The sequence below is a fragment of the Phyllobates terribilis genome, unplaced genomic scaffold (assembly GCF_046119375.1).
Source record: "Phyllobates terribilis strain yellow unplaced genomic scaffold, ASM4611937v1 Scaffold_11__3_contigs__length_659146591, whole genome shotgun sequence".
Taxonomy (NCBI): Eukaryota; Metazoa; Chordata; class Amphibia; order Anura; family Dendrobatidae; genus Phyllobates; species Phyllobates terribilis.
Window position 1 is genome coordinate 44,736,416 of NW_027362771.1, and position 22,713 is coordinate 44,759,128.

Here is a 22,713-nt window from a genome sequence, read left to right on the forward strand (position 1 = left end):
TATATATTTTCCTAAACACTGCCTCCCATTTGGATTAAATATAAAATGTAATAGTTCTGTTTCTTTTGTTCTGTAATCGTTCCCTTCCCCGAAGCCATATACGCTACCAAAACGCAGGCGTCCGGCCAGGTCTGTATTATATTTTCAAACTCGGCCGGTGGTGGCAGCGAATATTAATAATTGGGCTATCGTGAAGCTGACAGTGACCGTACGGAGTGCGTTAAACACGGGTTCCAGGCTTTGGAATTCCCGAGGTGTGACGCCATACACTCACTGGTCGCTTGCCGATATCCACGAAATACGAACAGCGTGATGGCAAAGGCGAGATATTGCGTGATCTCCCCCGGTGTCTTCTCGCAGGTGTGTTGGAATTCATGACAGTTGGTTTTTGTTTATTCTGCCTCCCAAATATCGGAATAGAAGGCGATCAAGAAATGTCACGTGCCTGAAAATGGTACCAATAAAAAGTGTCAAAAGACAAGCCCTTACATGACTGTCGGCCGAAATATGGAAAAATTATAGCTCTCAAAATATGGCGATGCAAAAACTAGTCTTTGCAAAAATACAACATTTTTTATAGTGTGTGACAGCTGCCAAACATAAAAAAACAGATATAAATTTGGTATCGCTGTAATCGCACAGACCCGAAGAACAAAGTTGTCTAATCACTTGTACCGCATGAGGAACGGCGTAAAAGAGATATAAAACCATTTCTTCACCTGCTGCTGATTTTGTTCATTCTGCCTCCCAAAGATCGCAGTATGGATCGGCTCACATTCATCCTGCGCTCTGCGCTGAGCGCACACACCGGGGTTTCTGTGTAAATTTCTGAAATACATGATTCAGATGGAACCCCTGGTGGAAGATTCCCTGTAATAAGGCAGTCTGGCCTGTGACCCCACGGTGTCTGTCTTTTTATTAGGCGTGCGTGAAAGTGCTGTCGGCCACAGCTTTGTGAACCTCTGGAAAAAAAGGGCATCGCTAAATAAAGGCCAGACGGATTCCAGAGTAAGGCCGGTTTCACATGTCCTGATATTTCCAGTACCATAGAAACCAGTACCGCAGATGTCCGTGTACACCTGTGTGCCGCATCAGGAGCAGACATACCTGCACTTGGGAATCAGCGGTACAATTATCTCTGTTTCCAAGCGCCGGTTGCTGAACGCTGCCCTCCTCATTGTCCCCTGCTGGCGCTGCGAACAGCGTGAGCTCGGGACAATGAGGAGAGTAGTATTCTGCTCCCTCTGTGTTATGGTGGAAAAATAAGAATAAAATAAAAAAAAAATCCTTTTACTCACCTGTTCGAAGATGTTCCCTGCTGTAACCCATCTGACTGCTCACGCCGGGGAGAATGACTCGCTTCAGCGAGCGGGCCCCGAAGCTGCGCTCAGCGAGCGGTGTCCTGTCACTCACTGAGCTCAGCGCAGTCCCGTGGTTTGCTCGCTAGAGCGAATCATTCTCCCAGGCTCCTCCGTGTGAGCGGTCAGGTGGATTACAGCGGGGGACATCTTCGGAAAGGTGAGTACAAGGATTTTTTTTGTTTTATTATTTTTACACCAGGACACAGCGGGAGCAGAATACTACTCTCATCGTCCCTTGCTCGCACTGATCGCAGCGCAAGTAGGGGACAATGATGAAGGCTGCATTCAGCACCCAGCGCTTGGGAACTGCGCTAACTGTACACTAATTCCCATGCGCCGGTACCTGTCACACTGATGACACACAGATGTCAGTGCAGCGCAAAATAAATGGACATGTCAACGTGTTTTACCCACAGACACGCTTTCTGTGGAAACACGGACATGTGCACAGACCCATCCATTTGAATGGGTCTGCATGTGTATGTGTCTCCGGTACATGTAGAAACTTTCACCGCATGTACCAGACACACTGACGTGTGAAAGAGGCCTAACTCTGTTTCCTCATTATAATGAATGGATCCCTCGGGGATTCATCTGAATTACGTAGGAGCTCTGTATATGGAGTCTGCATACTATTCTAGGAAACTCTGCGCTCCAGGAGGCAGATAGCGCTCTGTCCCTCCCCAGTCTCACCGTGTGGCTAAGCAGTGCTGTACAGCCATACATGGGGTATTTCTACATTCATCAAAAGTTATGTGACAAATTTTGGTGCCATTTTTACCCATTTCCCAATGTGAAAATGTAAAATCTGGGGCTAAAACAAAACTTTGATGGTAAAAATGTAATTATTCTTTATCCACTGCCCAATGGTGTAAAATTCATTGAGAGGTGTAGTTTGTAAAATAGGGTCTCTTATGAGGGGTTCTGCTGTTTTGGCACCTTAGGGGCTCTGCCAATGTGATATGGCACCGTCAAACCAGTCCTGCAAAATATGAACTCCAATATGGCACTTCTTCCCTTCCGAGCTTTGCACTCTGCCTCAAAAGTAGTTTGCGACCACATATGGGGTAAAAAAATTGCACAACAACTTTCGGGGTCCAATTTCTCCGGTGACCCTTGTGAGAATGAAAATAAAAAAAATTGGTGTTATAAGGTAGTTTTTGTGGAAAAAAAGTTTTTTTTTATTATTTTCTACGTTATAAATTTTGGTGTAACACTTGGGGGTTCAAAGTGCTCACCTCACATCTAGATAAGTTCCCTGAGGGGTCTAGTTTCCAAAATGGTGTCAATTGTGGGGGTGTTTCCACTGTTTGGACACATCAGGGGGCTCCCCAAATGTGACATGGCGTCCGCTAATTATTCAAGCAAATTTTACATTAAAAAAGTCAAATCGCGCTCCTTCCCTTCCGAGTCCTACCATGCGCCCAAACTGTGTTTTTTCCCCATATATAGAGTATCTGCATGTTCAGGAAATTCCACAACAAATTTTGGGGTCCATTTTTTCCTGTTGCCCTTGCGAAAATAAAAAAATTTGGGTCTAAAGTTACATTTTTGTGAAAAAAAGTTAAATGTTCCTTGATTTCGTCCACATTCCAAAAATTCCTGTGACGCACCTGAGGGGTTAGGCTGTGTGCCCACGATGTGGATTTAATGAGTTTCCGCAGCACCATTTCCGCTGCGAAAACGCATTAAAAACGCATGTTAAGTCTGCCATGTTTCCCAATGATAATCCGCATGTGCTGTGCACATGCTGCGGAAATTTATGCTGCGGATTATCATTTCGTAATATTGCACAACCATTAATTTTGCGGACACGCAGAGTAATTGCCGCCATTGACTTGCATTGAATCGTATAATATCTGTATGACTACACATGCACATGCGGATATCATGCGGTTCAATGCGCGGATGGTACCCGGGTCTGGAGAAGAAGAGACTCTCCTCCAGACCCAGGTAGCATCATAGTACCTGTAAGTAAAAAAAGAATTAAAATAAAAAATAACCTTATACTCACCTTCTGATGGCCCCCGCTCTGCTCCCGGCGTCGCTGCTGGCTCCGTGGCGGGTACCGGTCGCGTGACCTGTCACATGACCGCTGACGTCATGGAAGGTCCTTTTACATTACGGGTACCTGCCACGGAGCCAGCAACAATGCCGGGAGCAGACCGAGGCCGCCGGAAAGGTAAGTATAAGGTTATTTTTTACATTCTAATTCTCTTTTTTTAACATTATGTTGGTTACACAATATAAATCCATGCCGGTTGCATGGATTTATATTGTGTGACCAACTTTCAAGCACTTTTCCAAGTGATGCTAAAATCGCTTGGAAAAGCACTTGACAAAAGCATGAAAAATCACATGCTAAAAACGCTTGTCCCTGGCAGAAAAAATCTGCATGCTTTTTTTCTACCAGGGAGATGCAGAAACGCTCAGGAAAAATTCGAAGCATTTCTGCATCGTGGGCACATAGCCTTAATAAACTTTTTTATGTGATTTTGAGCACATTGAGGGGTGCAGTTTTTAGCATGGTGTCACTTTTGTGTATTTTCTATCATAAAGGCCCCTTCATCAGATACAGTTATATGAAAAAGTTTGGGCACCCCTATTAATCTTAAGCTTAATGTTTTCTTAAAATTGGTGTTTTTGCAACAGCTATTTCAGTTTGATATATGTAATAACTGTTGGACACAGTAATGTTTCTGCCTTGAAATGAGGTTTATTGTACTAACAGAAAATGTGCAATCTGCATTCAAACAAAATTTCACAGGTGCATAAGTATGGGCACCTCACCAGAAAAGTGACATTAATATTTAGTAGATCCTCCTTTTGCAAAAATAACAGCCTCTAGTCACTTCCTGTAGCTTTTAATGAGTTCCTGGATCCTGGATGAAGGTGCCCAAACTGTTTCATATAACTGTAACTGCCCAGTTGGTCTGACATTGTCAACTATCTGCCCAGTGAGAGAACCACCAGTAAATGGTAATATGGTCATCACTGCTCATCATTTTACTAGTGTGTAAAATGACTCGGATGAAATTCTACTTCCATTTTAATGTTCATTGAAATTGTTATTGATGACAATTATCATTACTAAAATCTGAAAGATTGAAATAATATGAACCCAAAAATATATCTACAGGCAACATTTGTTCAGCCAGGAAGGGGGTAATTGGCTATAAATGATAGTGCCAATTGCATAAAGCTTTACATATCTAAAATGCTGTTAATTCCACACATTGTAATTCTCTATCATAGCCTTGTCAGTATTGTCCAAATAGTATATATTTTTATACTGCAGATTTCTTTTGTTTCAATTCAGTACTGAAAATCCATGCAAAAATAGTGCAATGCATGTGAATGGATTTTTGCCAAACATTACTAAAACAAAAAAAAGCAGGAAAAATATTGCATATTCTAGGGCATTGTCCATATGTGTCAATAGAAATAGGTTTCCTATTTAGCTTAGCCAAGCAAACAAGTTTGTACTCTACAAGATATTAAGTTTGGATTTTCTTCCATACTATAGCTGGAACTGGAGCATTCCTGATCTATATTAGCACAGATTATGTTTTCGATGGAACTAGCCCTCCATACAGAGAAGACTCGGAGCCCAATCCTTTGAATACCTATGGTAAAACCAAGCTAGAAGGAGAACACGTTGTGCTACAGAACAATGATGGTAAGACGCTGATCTTTTCCTGGAAAAATCTTTTATAGAAAATATTAAACAAGGTTTTTCTAATGTCCTTTTGATGGGAAGGTGCTGCCGTGCTCAGAGTTCCGGTTCTGTACGGAGATGTGGAGAAGATTGAGGAGAGTGCAGTCACCGTTATGTTTGACAAGGTGCAACACAGCAACAAATCGGCTAACTTTGACCACTGGCAACAAAGGTTTCCCACCTATGTGAAGGATGTGGCTAGCGTGTGTGTACAGATGTCAGAAAGGAAACTTCAGGTAATCTAGCGCAACTTCCATCCCAACAGAAGTGCAATATTCTTCTGCATAAACCCTTTCCTTTATTTATATACTAGCTATTGAGCCCGTTCTACGCCCGGGTGGCGAACATTTTTTATTGGTATATGGTCTCCCATCCTGGTATTTGTGCTCCCCAATCCTGTTCTCCCATCCTGTTATGTGCTGCCCTCATTTCTATCCTGGTATGCATGGCACGCCTCATCCCTATCCTGGTATGCATGGTACCCCTCATCCCCCAATCTTGGTATGCGTGGTACCCCTCATCCCCCAATCCTGGTATGTGTGGCCCTTCACCCCCCAATCCTGGTATGCATGGTACTCCTCTGCACACATACAAAAAAAATAAACCCTTACTCACCTTTCTTCCTTGTGCTCCAATGCTGCTGTGTCCTGTTCTGCCGGAGGCCTGGTGAGGAGTGTGGTGCCGGAGCACCGCGCTGTCCAGCGCCATTTTGCTGAAGACACACTGCAAATGTGTCTTCAGTAAAATGGCGCCGGATAGCGCTATGCGCATGCGCCGATTCCGACGCCTTCAGTCCGCCCCCGGTCTCCGGCCAGAAGAGAAGCGCCGCTGCGACACTCCTCCCGGTCAGGTAAGTATGGCGCTGGAGATCGCGGTATGCGTTCAGTATCTACGCATCCCGCGATCTCCGGCGCCATACACTCCTCTTACCTGTAACGGCTCCATGCATTCTTCTGTCTGGAGCCAGATTGCACGTCGCGCATGCACAGTCTATAGAGGCTTCAGACAGAGGGACGCTTGGACGATTATATTATAGATGGTATGCAGAGTTTATCCAGACAATGAAACTCTTGATATGAACAATGAGCGATAAATATCTGTCATGGAGAAAATTAAAATGCTTACAGAGATGAGAGAAAAGAGCTTGCACTCTACTGTATGACTGACCCCCTTTTTTGGAATTAGGTAGCCATGGAAATTTCTGATGGTTAACAGATGCGAGGCCCTGCTTCATGAATGTGGAGTAGATTTACCATTGAGATAAGAGTTTTAAAAACTTAAAGATTTGGGATTCTTTGTTTGCTTACTAGAAAATTAAGAAGGGAGGTTTGCATGAACTGTGTCAATCCAATAGATAGGAAAATCATATTTTCAGAATCGTGATGTAGTGGAGAATGCAAAGCATGGTTTAAAGTCGCTGAGCGATGACCAGTATCCTTTCCGTTGAATATGGACCTGATAGACGAGGCTACACCTGTCATATTTGGTCTTTGTGTAAAGAGAAAATCATGATAATAAACATGACGTTGATATCGTGTACCTGCGACTCTCATGAGCAAAGATATAGTCAAATTTTGGAATCTTATAATTTTCTGAAACTGAAGCTATATTCCATGCCCAACCCTGTACGGAGTCGTCAAAGGGGGGTGTGTGGGTATAACTTAGGAGCTAATAAAAGGCAAATGCCAACTCTTGGGCGTCGTCAATACTTGGAGGCACAGTTCACTGTGGTTGCTGTCCGTTTTTCCTGGAGTGCCTCCCTTCATAAGTCTGAAGCCATTGCTGTGATGACTGGTTTAGTAACTTTTCTTGGTTTATCCTCTTATTTTCTGTAATTGTATATTCTGTATTGTTTTGTCCCCTTTGTAAAATCTTTTTCATGTATATTTATATTTTTTTTATCAACCCTGCCTCTTTTCGTGTTTAATATAAAATTTAACAGTTACTTTTGTTCTGTAAACTGCGCCTTAAAGTCATACGCTACCAGAACCAGGCCCCCAGTCAGCCTGTATAATACCCGACTGGTGGTGGCAGCTAATATTTCTTGGGTTATTGTGGCTTTGGCAGTGATCATACGGGGGTATATACATAATTTTCCATGTGTTGGAATCCGGAGGTGTATGTAACATACGCTCACTGTTAGTTTTTCGATAACTGGCCTGTTAATACAAACCAGCCAATCGTGTAATTGTCCATACGATAGGGGACAGCAGAGAGCTGGTCGCACAGCGGGTAGGTTAAGTGACAACCCTACCTGGCTGTGATCTTGACAATCTACATATACTTTACTTTACTGTTTTTCAATTAAATGCATTTTACCACATATTTATATACAACAGGACACAGGGAATATGAAGTAAATAAGACAAGTGATGTGAAGCAGAACCATCAATGGGACAGGGAAAAAAAAGATTGGGCAGTAAATATTGAAGCAGTTCAATCAAAGGACATTAAAACTTTCACACTCCTTATCTATGAAGTCTAGGGTTGTGCCCCCAAATTGTCTGAGGAGCACATTCCTAATTTGTTGCAAAAATATATAAATCTATGCAACACATTCATTACTGCTTCGAATGTGTCAAAGGTCATCATCAGTTTGTACTCCCACACTCTTCTGTCTCTATGGGATGTAAAGTTACCTCTCAATACCAGGGATCTAAAGGGTAAGTTTTCTCCTTATGGAGAGTGATATGCCAGGTCTGGCACGCCAATATGAAGAGGCTTAAATGCCTTACATGCTCCTCTGGGAAATTTAAATATGCAAATTCTTCAGCGAGCAAGAGGATTTGAACTTTAGTGCCACCTCTTTGGAAGTAGCAATCCTACAAGTCAATATCGACCTTTTAATGAGCCATGCAATATGAGTTAGGATAAAAGCCAAATCAAAATCTCAATTTGCAGACACGGTATTTCGGGCTATTACCCCTCGTCAGTGCAAAGTATGAGATTTGATTTGGCTGGTGAGAGGATAAGACTGGGATCTAAGGGGTAAGTTTTCCCTTTATGAAGAGTGACATGCCAGGTCTGGCACGCCAGTATGAGGAGACTTAAATGCATTGCACTTTCAATACCAGCAATTTCATGTCCATGATGCTGTGATCAGGGCTACAAAAATGTTTGGCCACAGGTAGATCTGTTCTTTTTTTTTTATTTTATTGTGTGGCGATGAGAATTCATCCTTGTCCTGTCTCTCCCACATACATTTTGTGCATATATTGAAGTACACTACATTAGTTGTGGTGCAGCTGCAAGTACCTGGTATCTTGTAGTCCTGATGTGAGTTGGGAATCTTTATCTTGTCCATTGTCAGAAGCTAGTGAGCTTCTGACAATGATGTTTCTTAGATTTGGGGGCAGCCTAAAAAAACAGAAGTGTGGGGGCCTGCAAATATAGATTTTAATGTGGCATCCTTTTGTAATAAAGGTTGTAGTTTCTGTGCTGCTCCCGTTAGCACTTTCAGATTTGGATTGTAAGTGACTACAAGAGGTACTTTGTTGTATTCTTCTATAGTTTTGTAATGTAAGAGATGATTCCTTGAAATTCTGGTGGCTCTTGCAATTTTGGTTTTCAATTGTTCTTGGATGGTAGCCCTGATTCAAAAAGGTGTTTTATATATTTTTACATCAATTAAGGAATGTGCTCCTCAGACCTCATAAGGGCATCACAACCCTGGACCAGACCTCAGAGGACAATAAAACTTTCACACTCCTTATCTATGAAATGCTTCAATATTTACTGCCACAACTGTTTCTCCCCTTCCCATATTTAGTCCTGCTTCACATCACTTGTCTTATTTACTGCATTATTTCTATGTACTGTTGTGTATAAATATGTGACTCTTCAGATTTTGTGTTATACTATTCCCGATGAAGAGGACTGAGTAGTCTCAAAAGCTTGCTATTTGCTGTCTTTTCAGTTAGCCATTAAAATGTATCAACCACTGAAGACTCTCAGATTTTTATATTTTACTATTAACTTTCAGCTTTTAAGTCAATTTTTTTTAATGTACTAATTTGGAGAATTAGAAAAAAACACTAAAAATTCAGATTTCATGTTGATTTTTTTTTTTTTTAAAACAAAAGGTCATTTTCTGATTTACATATTCCCTTAAAAAAAAAGTTAGAATTCAGAGGGACAATGTACGCAGTGATTGATTCACATAAAGCTCTTCCTTTACACTAGAGACCTAAAACCTCGACACTAATGTTTTTGCAAATTAAATCATCTTGCTTTTAAAGGTTCCATTGGGTTTAGCTGCAAACATCAGTATGACAGCTACACTGTACATCATCACTGGCTCCAGATATATCTCTCAAAATGGAAAAAAGTAATATTTTATATTGTGTTAGCCAGTAAATAGAGAAACAGAATCAGACTGTGATATGTCATTGATTTATATTAGATAGTTTGTTCTCTTACCTTTCTCAAAACATACAAATCAATGTTCTGTTTGCTCCAGTGGTCAGTCAGGTACAGCTACATCCCGATGCCTCCTGGTTATGATTTGGAGAGCAATCTTTGCCAGAATACTTGCGGTAAATCAATTTAGTGTGAAGAGAAAACATTTATTCACTAACATTTTATTTTTGTCTCATCGTCCTCTTTCCCATTGCAATTAGGAATCATTTGAGTTTGCAATACAGACTTCATACTGTTTGCTCATAGTGCAGTAACAGACTGTGGGGGTCTTACAAAAACACCTATTTCTGTCCCATTGTATAATTGCTAAACACAACTATACACAAATACATGGTACACAGAAGTAGCAGAGCTTACAAGAGAGATTTCTATCTTGGTTAATGACAATATATCACTAGAAGGCCTCTCATACTGCCAAATCAGATTTCTTGCTTTGCACTGAGGAAGGGTAAATCTCGAAACACGTGTCTGCAAATAGGATAAGAGCCAAAAGAGAATCTGTAAGTCATGTGGAAAGGCTCGTTAACCCCTTAACTACCGGTGCCGTATTAGTACGCATATTTGCGTACTGCCCGTTCAGTGAGGGCTCCGGCGCTGAGCCCTCACTGAACCGAGCACATGTCAGCTGATTATTACAGCTGACATGTGCCCGCAACAGCCCCGGGTGGAATCGCGATCCACCCGCGGCTGTTAACATGTTGAATGCCGCTGTCAATCTCCGACAGCGGCATTTAACGCGCGCTTCCGGGTAGCGCGTCATAAGCCCCGCCCACTGGCGACCCCGTCACGTGATCGCGGGTCACCGATGGGTGGGCATGACAACCCAGGGTCTGCAGCAGACGCCTGTGGTTGTCATGATCATGTCGCTATGAGCGCCACCTAGTGGTCGGCGCTCATAGCACAGGACCATTTCTGCTACATATAGGTGATCTGCTCATCACCTCTATGTAGCAGAGGCGATCGGATAGTTGCTGCTTCTAGTCTCCTATGGAGACTATAGAGCATGCAAAAAGTAAAAAAAAAAAGTTTTTAAAAATATTAAAAAAAATAAAAAAATATAAAAGTTTAAATCACCCCCCTTTCGCCCCATTCAAAATAAAATATATAAAAAAAAACCCTACATACACATATTTGGTATCGCCGCGTTCAGAATCGCCCGATCTATCAATATAAAAAAAAATTAATCCGATCGGTAAACGGCGTAACGAGAAAAAAATTCTAAACCCCAGAATTACGTTTTTTGGTCGCCGCAAAATTGCAATAAAATGCAATAATGGGCGATCAAAACATCGGATCTACCCCAAAATGGTATCAATAAAAACGTCAGCCCGGTCCGCAAAAAATAAGCCCCAGATCACGAAAAATGGAGACGCTACGGGTCTTAGAACATGGCGCTATATTTTTATTTATTTATTTTTACCATATTTTGGAATTTTTTTTCACCACTTAAATATAAAAGAACCTATACATGTTTGGTGTCTATGAACTCGTAATGACCTGTAGAATAAGAAGGGCAGGTCAGTTTTAGCATTCAGTGAACGTGGTAAAAAAAATGAATAAAAAACAACTGTGGTATTGCACTTTTTTTGCAATTTTACCGCACTTGGAATTTTTTTTCCCGTTTTCCCGTACAGGATATGGTAAAACTAGTAATGGCGTTGAAAAGTACAACTCGTCCCGCAAAAAATAAGCCCTCACATGGCCATATTGATCAAAAAATAAAAACGCTATGGCTCTGGGAACAAGGGGAGCAAAAACGAAAATGCAAAAACGGAAAATGCTCCGGGGCTTAAGGGGTTAAAGGGTTGATACTGACTTTTAGGATTGATACTTCCAGCAGGTGGCACTAGAGTTCAAGTTCTCTTCCTCTCTGAAGAGTCAATTTGCATATAGGAAATGTGATCACTTATAGAGGTTCTCTCATCTTGTTAACTGTCAGAATTTGTAAATTGCTTGTATAATCTAGCAACATTGCAATTTCCCTCTTATTAAAAATCCTCTCTTAAGTGTGCTCTCCACAAGGAGAAACTTTACCCTTGAAATCCCTTGTCAGAGGCCTCACCCAGCCAAACAAGTTCTTTTGCTTTAAATTGATGACACATCCAAAAACACGTCTCAAAATGCAGTTTCTGGTTTTGCTTCTTATCCTGTCATGTGGCATGGCCCTTTAAAGGGTCGATATTGTCTGATAGGATAGCTAACTCCAATAGGAGCCATTAGCATTCCTGTCCTGGCTGTTTGCGTACTTCACTTTTCAAAGTGCCGCTCTGAAGCTGGCTGGCGCGAACATACTGCTGGTAAGAACCAGGGCTGTGGAGTCAGTAAGCCAAACCTCCGACTCCTCAATTTCTATGACTCTGACTCCACAACTTGGACATTTCATAACTTTCCCAAATTCTTATGAAAAAATATTCCCCACAAACTGCATTGAACTACTGTACCCAATTTATTATATATTTTAGGAGTTGGAGTCAGTCCATTTTATATCGACTCCACCAAAATGGACTCCGACTCCACAGCCCTGGTAAGAACTGTCAATGGTTGGTAGTTCAACCGGCTCCCTTCCTCCCTCCACTGGGCAAGCAGATGTGCTCCTGAAGAGCGAACTTGATACAACCCCTTTAATAGCTGTTTGGGTTCCGACCACAAGTTATTGTGACAATTAAGGGGCAGAGTTCTGCTTCAGTGCTGTATTACTACGGTTTTCCTGTACTGCAACTTTACTGTCTGTGCATGGATTTGTAGTCGGTTACATTGACTTGAATGGGGCTGTGCTGGAGTGCCCGAGACTGCCCCTGTGCAAGAAAAAACTCTGCGGCCTCTTCATTCTCAGGATTGGTGTGGCTCCCAGAGATCAGACAATTAGTGACATGTCATCACTTACCGGAATATGGATGACCGTTTAAACTAGAAATCTTAAGATTGCAAGGGACAGAATAGTGCGTAAATATTGTGTTTGCACATAATTGTACTCTTGAGTGAATTAAATGACAGAAATAAAGAATTACTTATCAATATTCAGAATAAAGTATGTGACACTTGTGCTCCAATGTAATAGCAATGTGTGCTCTAATACCTTGTGCCAATCATAGAGCCATCTCGCCCGATCGCAGCTCAAAACCTGTTCAAAAGCTTTGGATTCATGTAGTTTGATCTGCTTATTGCTGCAGTTTCAGGTCCCCAATGCCATTAGGACAATATATCTTCTAAGCAGTAATGGCCATCTATTATCACTTCCCAGGATCCCTCCCTGAAGGGCATTTTCCATTGGTCTGGAAATGAACAGATGACTAAATATGAAATTGCTTGTGCCATGGCCGATGCTTTCAACCTTCCCAGCAGCCACTTAAGACCAGTAAGTACTGTAATGTATATGACGTAAGGGTGGATTTGCCTCAGGTGTGAATTATCGTAATTCAAATGGAGTGGATCTAACGGGATTCAGATTCACCAAATTGCGCAGATTTTATCTGGAAATTCGGTCCTCAGTAACTTTTCCACTTATTTTCTGTGAATTGAATGTCTCTTATTATACTCTGGGGTCTAGAGAGACTCAAGAGCATAATTAATGTAAGATGTAGAAAAAAACCTCAACTAATTCTTCCCTTGCCGCTCACCTCTGCTGCTCAGTCTCTCATATGGCCCTCTGCCCCTCTCTCTGTTGTGGCCTGCTGAAATCTCTGGCATCTTTACTCTAGGCCTGGACTTCCGGCAGTGACAGAGCCCAGAATGTCCCTGTGCGAGCAGTTTGTAAGGTCATGGCATGCATCATATCATGTCCCGGGGTTAGAATACATGTCTTAAGGTTACTGTGCGCACCATCCATGTCCTGGCCTAGAATGGAGCAGACAAGTTTCAAGGTAAGTGACCGAAGGACCGAACTGGAGATGGTGAGTAGCGGAGGTGGCCGTAGCAGTGAGATGAGTATCGGTTTTATTTTGTTTATTTTTTTTTTGCCAGCTCTCTAAAGTTCAGTAAAATGGCAACCAGCCGGTCACCATTTTGCTGAATCTGCAATTGTAGCAAATTACAAATAGTATCCACATTCTTTAAAAACAGATTTTTGTAAAATTTGACTAGATAGCAGTTCTACTCAAATAAATGTACCCATCTCTAATCATCTTTTATTTTGTTGCAGGAATTGGTGTAGTATTTGCCTGTGAGAATAATTAAAAATAAATGTATTCATACCAGAATTCCTTTGCAGCCTTCAGGGTCACATACGTCTCGTTTAGAGAAGGGAGTTGATAAAATATTAAAAACACCTGATAAAGGCAGGAGTTATTAGTGAATGCTGCAATGTTTTGAAGAAAAAGTAACAATTGTGATCAACTCTAGCTGTGTATGAGATAAAACACTGAAGCTACTCTTCAATAGGTTATCATGACCATTTTGCTGCAGATTTGTCTAGAGCGCCTATGCAGACTGTGCCTGTCCATGCTGACAGACACTAATCAGTGCAGTCTGATCCTGCAGTCATACTCCCTTATATATTCTCACCTCTATGCCAGGCAGAAATGGCAATGATTTTCTTTATGTTGAGACAATAAAATGTATGGGGTATGAAAGTGACACAGCCTTTAAATAACCTTTGGAAGTTCTTGTATATGTTTTTGACCAGTTAAAGGGAATCTGTCACCCCTTTGGAGTTATCAGACCTCTAATAAGGGCATACAGGTTATAGAAATGTAAATCTATTCTTACCTGTATGGCCCATATTACAGGTTTGACTGAAGAGAAATCTCTTTTTATTCAATCCGTTTTTCTAGGCTTGCCCACCTATTTTCTTAATTTAAATATTTCCCCCCCTCCCCTGCACTTGTCTGCTCCAGTGCGCAGGCGCCGGAAGTCACTGTGACTTCCGCTCCAGTGACCTCCGGCGTGCGCAGCAATGAGGTTTGGTCCCCACTTCCTCCCAGATAGCAGAATGCTAATGGGGATCTCAAAAATATCAATCAGGATTGAATTTCTGCCAGCTGTTAGGTTGGACTCACTGCCACTTTGTGATGCGGACACATGACAGTGTGATCTTATTTCCACAGCCAGAATTTCTATGTACAGTGGCTTGTAAAATTATTCACCCCCTTGGCATTTCTCCTGCTTTTCAACCTCACAACCTGGAATTTTGTTTTTCTTGAGGGTTTGTATCAATTAATGTAAAGAAGATGTCTGCAACTATGAATGTTTTGGTTTTCTTTTTTTTTGTAAAGCAAACAACAAAATTCACCCCCCTCTCCTTCCCTCCCCCCCAAGATCAGTACTTTGTAGAGCTTACTTTTGCGGCAATTACATCTACAAGTCGCTTTGAATAAGGGTCTATGAGCTTTCCATATCTTGCCATTGGGATTTTTGCCTGTTCCTCAAGGAAAATCTGCTCCTGCTCATTGAAGTTACATGTTTTCCTCTGGTGAACAGCAATCTTCAAGTCTGACCACAGATTGTCAATTGGATTAATGTCTGGGCTTTGACTAGGCCACTCCAAAACATTTACCCTTTTCCCCTTAAACCACTCGAGTGTTCTTTAGCAGTATGCTTTGGGTGAATGTCTTGTTTGAAGGTGAACCTCAGTCTCAAATCACTGACAGACTGAAACAGGTTTTGCTCAAGAATATGTCTGTATTTTGCACCATCCATCTCCCCCTCAACTTGGACCATTTTCCCTGTCCCTGCTGCCTAAAAACATCCCCACAGCATGATGCTCCCACCACCATGTTTCACTGTGGTGATGGTGTCCTTGGGGTGATGAGCGGTGTTGGTTTGGTGCTAGATATAGCATTTACTTTGGCCAAAGCGTTCAATTTTAGTCTCATCTGACCACAGCAACTTCCTCCATACTTTTGGGGAGTATCCCACAAGTCTTTTGGCAAACTCAAAGCCTTAAAATTTTTGTGTGTAAGAAGTAAAAGCTTTTTTTCTGGCCACTCTTCCACAAAGGTCACCTCTCTGGAGTGTACTGCTTGGGAACTATGCAGCTCCTTCGGGGTTACCTTTGGTCTTTGCTCTGTCTTCTTACACATTCTCAGTGTGCAATCTGACATACAGCATACGCCTCTTCTGTCTTCCAAAATAAGCAGACCATTCTGTGTAGTCTAACTTGTTTATTGGTCAACAGATTGATATATAGAATCACAATGTATAAATGGTAAAACTACAAGAATACAAATAACAGATTGAGCTTAGATTATACTTAACTATGACCTTTACAATTAACAGTGAACGCACATAGCAAGATGGAGCTTGTACATGTGAACATATGACTTAGTAACAATTGCTGTCTGATTTAACGGTTCTGAATACACAATATCTTAGACTGAGTCTAAGAGCATGTAGGGTGCTCGAAACGCGTCCAGTGGTCTTGTGACCCTCTCCCCCCCCCCCCCCCCCCACCTCTCCATCATGTGGTTGTATCTAAGTTCCCTTCTTTTAATGGATTGAATAAAGTACTACCATTTTATATCGTGGAAGCTGGATTTCTTGCTTTTTCGCAAGTGAATACTTAGGCACATGCCAATTTTTACTTATTGATCTCATGCATTTGATTTAGACCTATATTTTTCTCACTTCAACTTATGCTATTTAGTGCTGATGCATCACACACAAATTGGATTACAAAAATATTGTAAAACGGGTTGTAATGTTACAAAATAAGTAAAAAGCCAAGGGAGGGCGGAGGGTGAATACTTTCGCAATCCATGGTGTACCTGTCCTAAATCGTACCTCTACTTTTATCTATCTGCTGCTCTTACCAATGGATGCTACATTCTGACTGGATGAAAGTGAAAATGATTGCGATTAACAGGTTTTAATGGAAAATTGTATTTGTTTAGATCACAGATGCACCTGTTGGGGCAACTCCTCGACCTTGGAACCCACAGCTCGACTGCTCCAGGCTGGAGGCACTTGGAATTGGACAGCGGACACCCTTCAGAGTCGGCATTAAGGAATCCCTTTGGCCATTTTTACCTGATAAGAAATCACAACAAACAATGTTTCATTAGTTTTTTTTTTTATTTCCTTGTAGGGAAAATTTATATTTCTATTTTTTTTCTTGAAAAAAATTTAGTTTTGTATTGTTGTTGTTAATATGTATGAACAAATAAAGCAGTCCGTTCCAATTACTAGGTTGTTGGTACATAAACACTTGAGCATTGAGTTGATTATTTTATTATATGTCATTTTACGGCTTATGGAGACAGCAGTAATTAAAATAATTTCTGTGGTTTATTGTACTTGGCCTCAGCCACATGTTCCTATCTGTGCACTGTAAATCAGTATATGACCTTCCAACCCCTCTGCATGGCACGTGCTGCCATAGAATAATTTTGTCAGTGCATTATGAGAGTGGGGGTAATGTCTGTGTAAGACGTTAATTTACTTAAGAAATTATTCTACAGTATGTTAATACCAAAGCACTATACAACTAGTGAACAGCATTATACAATATATATTCATGCCCCAGGCTCTGATCATGTTTTTATATTAAAAATATTAAGTGAACTGCACAATATTGAAAATATTTGAAAATACCACAATTGTAGTTATGCCAAAATGTAAATTAAAGGGATATTTTGGTTTCAGCCAAAAAAAAACAAAGTACGATTTGTTTGGCAATTTTTGGTTTTCATTATTTCTGCTTACTATCTTTCAAGTTAGGAACTTTAACAGCTTACTTTCAGGAAATAAAAATCTGTCCAGATCATGTAACAGAGCTTTGACAAATAAATTCTAGTTCCAGTTTAAATCCCGTATAAATATGCAATAAATGACTGAAAGCAGAGATTTTGAAAAATTGGCAAAATTTCTATATATTAGAATAACCTCATGTTTCTGAAACTGGGATACCCCTTTTAAATGTAGGATTTTCTTCATTTTTTTGATCACAAAGCCACTTGTCTGTAACCATGTTTGTACGTCACACTTTTGGCCAAATGTGTATACTGGTAAAGCTCCCACCATCTGCTAATTGTGTTCATAGGGGAGTCCAAAAGTGTCCAATGTTCATATATCGCATGGTGTAGTAAACTAAGCTCTGTCACTCGGCAAAGTCCAGCAAAAAAGAAAAAATGATCCCGCATTTACAGTATATGGATGCTATATTGCACCATTTATTCATATCAGCCTATGTGGAGCAAATTGTAATTTATTTTTTTCCAATTGAGTCTAAAGAAGTGACCTTCTTTAGATTTTTATTTTCTATTATTTTAATCATAGTATATAACAAAAAGATACATTTGAGTCTTATCTGGTATATTATGTTTGAATGGCATTCAGAAAGATGAGGAACACATAACATATGTTTGACTAGTGCCTGATTAAAATTAGTGAGTCCAAAAATAATTTGCCAGTTTGGGCCAATGTTCTATTTTTCTAGATTTGTTTCAACCATATTCAGCTCATGTATGTTGATTTATTTGTGAAAGTACAAAATAAAATACTGTATATTTCTAGAAGTCTTTGCATATTGTTTTGTTCGTGAGTATTGTAAATGTGAATAACTCCAACATAACACAAAAGCAGCCCACGTACAACAGAAGAAAGTCTGCCAAACCAAACTACTAATGTGTATTGGGTCGTCCCGAGTCTCCCCTGACAGCAAATGTGGAAGGTTTAAGGATCAGGCATGTTGGAATCTAACATGCGCAAACCTTCATTTCTTCATGGTGTAAGCCAATGCCAGAGGAGCTTTTTTTCTTCTTTCCATTGTAAACATCTCTCTAAAGTTTATAGGCATCTTGAAGGAAACCGCATTTTATTGGGGTATGCCATCATTTTATTGGGGTATGCCATCACTTTAGAGCACAAAATCTTGGCCCCATACTGATCACGCCCTTCTTTTCACTGTACAGACTGTCTCTGGAGAAATGTTGCATAGCTACATTTTAGTGAATGGAGTGATTCTACCTCCCTGCAAAGCCTGGTGGCCCTGAGCATCACTGTGCAGAGAAATACATGTCCATGAACCCCCACCAATCCTAAAGTAATGGCATATTAGAATGATGGAATATCATATTATTAGATGGAATACTTTTTTGCTATTAATTGCAATTGTAATTTTTGGTTTTGATGCCAATACAGCAAATAAGTAAATTTAGATTCCTCACTCTTACTTCCTTCCTGACTTTGGACATACCTGTATGTTCTAATTTGCATGTACTACTCACAAATGGGCAGGAACTCTGCCTGCATAATTGCCTTCCAGAGCTCAGTTTAATATCTGTTTTGGCACCTTGGGGACTCAGGGAATCTGCAATCTGCTCCAGCAAGAATTGTGCTACGAAAGTCAAATGGCGCTCCTTACCTTCCGAGCCGTGCAAGGAACCCAAGCAGAAGTTTCTGACTACATGTGGGTTAGCAGCGTACTCAGTGGGAAAATGAATCCGCCATCTATTGTGCTATTATTAGTTATTAGTAGTCATATTCTCCAGTGACTATTTCACACTTTTAACATCTATAGTTGATTCTATAACAGGTGAGGCTGCATCAGCAAGAGAAAAGTGATGCTTAATTGTTAATGTCCCCATAAATATGTTGACCTCCATATTGTGAAAACGCCAAACTCTGGTGAGATAATATTCTAGTCCTTTATATAACTGGGGCACTTGATTCAGATATTAACCTGTATAGCTATTTACTAACTGGATCTATATTTACTTGTGATTGTGTTCCCATTGTAGAGAGCATTTTGTTTGTGTTGTGATTTTTTTGTTCTATTTACTGCCTGCCATCCAATTTTAGTTTGTTAAACTTTTTGCGGCCACATATTGTAAAACGACATCTTATGGTCATTGCGGACGTCTAGAGCCGGCTCAGGAGAGGCCGAACTATAGACTTCAGATGGCTTAGAAAATAGGCTTGGGATTGGATCCTCGGGGAATCACCCTGGAGCATGGGTGGACCAACATGTAACAGCGTGTCCCTCCCAATGCCTGTGTTCCTGGACTGCAATGTAATCAGGCCTGGGTCAGCATCTAGTGGGGGATTCTGTCTTTGTTCTTTTAAGCATTGGACTCATCCAATATAAGCCTGTAGCTTCTGGAAACTTCTCAAGGTAGCCACATGTTCAAAATAGGTTGGACCACTCCCCCATCGATGGTCTGATCCCAGAACACAGAACCATAGACGCATGGTTTTGGACAGTTAGTTGTGTGCTGCCGTGCAAAGGGCTAGGATCTTACTCTGAGGCGAGATCCTGGTGTCCGTGTGTAGATGGTTAGAAGCTGCCACGTGGGATTGTTGTGTCCCTCATCTGTTGGATCCATCAAACTCATTCCAGGATTATTTCTGCCTTTTCCCTGGCGTCGGATTGCTGGGTGGCGCCCCCGGAACGGTTACTCTTTTTGGTGTGGACTCTAAGGAACAATATTGATATTTGATGTTCTATGTTCCCTTCCTCAATAAATCTCGTTGGATTGATCATCGGCCTGGTGTCCCTTCCTGCTCTGTCGCACACCCCGTCACAAACTGGTTGGCAGCCATGGAATCAGAGCTGAAGGAATGAAGGACAGTGGCCCATCAACATCTGAAACCAGAACCTCAGGATACAGGAACTGGACTGTGTTGAGCCTACAAACAAAGGTCTGTGAATTAGGAGTCGGCTACAAAGGATGTCCAAGGAGAAATTAATTGAGGCTTTGGAAGAAGCTTGCCTGCAAGATGGCACCGAGGAAGGATTTTCACAGCAAGGGGAGGAAAGCCAGGAGCTGGAGGTAAATACCGCATGGTGGAAGCAGCTGGAAGCTCCAGACAGACTTGTAACCACAGCACCCACCATGAGGGAATTCCCAAGAGTGTCCCATAAGGACTTTAAGCTGTTTAATGAGGCTGCAGGCGAACAATGTCGATTAATGGAAGTCCCGGAAAGGGAGCGAGTCAGACATCTAGTGGGGCTCTTAGAGGGGGGAGCTGCTGAATCTTATAGAGCTATGGGCTCTCGGTGGAATTGCGATTGTGGGAACATTAAAGAGACCATCTTGGAACATTATGCTGTGACTCCAGACATAGGGCTCAGTTCCGCTCCTTAGCCTGTGAGGGGGAAGTGTCTTTCAAGATGTATGCCCACAGGCTCAAACAAGTATGTCATCGCTGGCTGGAGGGAGAGGGGGCCTTAAATTGGGAGACCTTCCTCCAGGTCATACTAAAAGAACAATTCTACGCCAAATGCCCCTGAGATCCCGGAATGGGTGCGTGAGAGGAAACCAGCGACAGTGGAACAAGCTGCTGCTCTAGCTGATGAGGTTCTCACCATCAAATCTCAGTGGAAAAAACTACTAGTCAGTGAGAAAACTACCAGCTCCCCAACATTGGCGGCCTCCAATGTTCACCGTCCCACTAGACTACCAACTCATGGGGGACCCTGTGTGAATGTGCCTCCCTTTACTCCTGCCTCCTCTTTGGAAATAATCATAGAACGCAGATGTTATGGATGTGGGCTGCCTGGTCATCTGCAAGCCACCTGTCCAGGTGTTCGGAGGCAGAACAGCTACAAACTACCTTTGCCTGTCCATTATCTACAGACGCCTTCTACAGGGGAAGAGCTGGATTCACCCCCTGATGATTTGCCAAGTGACTGATATATTGGCTCCCCTACCAGGAGTCTATGGTGTGCGGGCCACAACCACCTGTTCGTCTGCAGGAGGTCATGCTAGATGGCCAAAAAGTTGTTGGCTTTCGTGACACTGGGGCTTTTCTCACCATAGCCGATCCCTGAATAATTCAACCAGAAGCAATTCAAAAGGGGCCAGAAATTGTCATTGAATTGGCTGGAGGTACTCCGAGATATATTCCAAGAGCGAGTGTGACCCTGGATTATGGCTTTGGGGCAAAACAATGCATGATTGGTGTGATAAGCGGCCTTTCTGCAGACGTTCTTCTAGGTAACGACATGGGGAATCTTCAATGTGACTTTGTCGGTGCGGTAACTCGAAGTCAAGCCAAGAGAGCAGCAGATCTGGACGTGTTCACCCCGTCAGTGGAAGTAATGCCACCAGAACATATCAGATGAGTGTCACTTGGGATAAAGTTCAGTTTAGCCAAGATGTAGAGACTGACCCCACCCTAGCTAGTTTTAGAGCTCAGGCTGAAATAGGGCAGTTAGGGGAAAATGGGGAAAGACTTATCAGAGAAAATGGACTTCTATATCGGGTTACCAACCCCGACTCCCTAGATAAATCCTGGACATATAGCAAACAGCTGATTGTCCCTCAGAAATAGTCTCCCTATTATACCTTGCTCATGACATTCCTACTGCTGGCCATCAAGGGAAAACCCGCACTGAGAGACTATTGACTCAAATTTTCTATTGGCCTGGGATTTTTCAGGCCGTGGCACATTTTTGCCTAACGTGTGAGACATCTCAGCATAGAGGGTGACCAGGAGATCACCCAAAAGGCACCCTTGCAACCGCTCCCTATAATAGAAGAACCCTTTCAAAGAGTAGCTGTCGATATCATTGGACCCCTGGCTAAACCAAGTAAATCTGGAAAACAGTACATTCTTGCTGTTGTGGACTATGCCACCCGATATCCAGAAGCTGTGGTCTTGTCAAGTATTTCTGTAGCCAAAGTGGCCGAGGCCCTGGTTACCATTTTCACCAGAGTGGGATTCCCAAGTGAGATCGTGTCAGCCCAAGGCTCACAGTTCATGTCGGAGCTGGTAAAGCTCTGTGGCGATCCGAACAACCCCTTATCCTCAAACAAATGGACTTTGTGAACGATTCAATGGTACTTTGAAGAATATGCTAAGGGCCTTCACTGACTGGGAGAAGTACCTACCCCATCTCCTGTTCACTTATCGGGAAGTCCCCCAGGAGTCCACTGGGTTCTCCCCCTTTGAGCTTCTCTATGGAAGAAGGGTCAGAGGACCTTTAGGCTATGTGCCCATGTAGCAGATTTGATGCAGTGCGTTTTTGCCTCTCTGGCGGAAAAAAAAGCATGCAGATTTACATGCTTTTTTTTCTGCCAGAGAGAAGCTTTTTCACATGCGTTTTCGCATGTGTTTTTTCAAGCACTTTTCCAAGCGATTTTGAGCATCACTTGGAAAAGTGCTTGACAAGATGGTCACACAATATAAATCCATGCAACTGGCATTGATCTATATTGTGTGACCAACTTGGATGCTTTAAATGCTGCATGTATAGTTAAAAAAAATAATTAAAAAGTTAAAAATAAAATACCTGTATACTCACCTCTCCGGTCTCCTCCTGGCGGCGATCCTCTC

General features: G+C 41.8%; 1 protein-coding gene across 2 annotated transcripts in view; it reads left to right on the plus strand.

The window, feature by feature from the left end:
- Positions 1–17,894, plus strand: part of MAT2B (methionine adenosyltransferase 2 non-catalytic beta subunit) — a 68,522-nt gene extending 50,628 nt beyond the window's left edge. Inside the window, exons 4-8 of one of the 2 annotated variants that reach the window (XM_073651223.1) lie at positions 4,888–5,040; positions 5,122–5,315; positions 12,740–12,853; positions 13,197–13,358; positions 16,326–17,894. In XM_073651223.1, coding sequence (XP_073507324.1) covers positions 4,888–5,040; positions 5,122–5,315; positions 12,740–12,853; positions 13,197–13,358; positions 16,326–16,496 — 794 coding nt within the window. In that variant the 3' untranslated portion in view covers positions 16,497–17,894. The remainder of the gene's footprint in view (positions 1–4,887; positions 5,041–5,121; positions 5,316–12,739; positions 12,854–13,196; positions 13,359–16,325) is intronic. The other variant, XM_073651224.1, reaches the window with a different exon arrangement.
- The last annotated feature ends 4,819 nt before the right edge of the window (positions 17,895–22,713 follow it).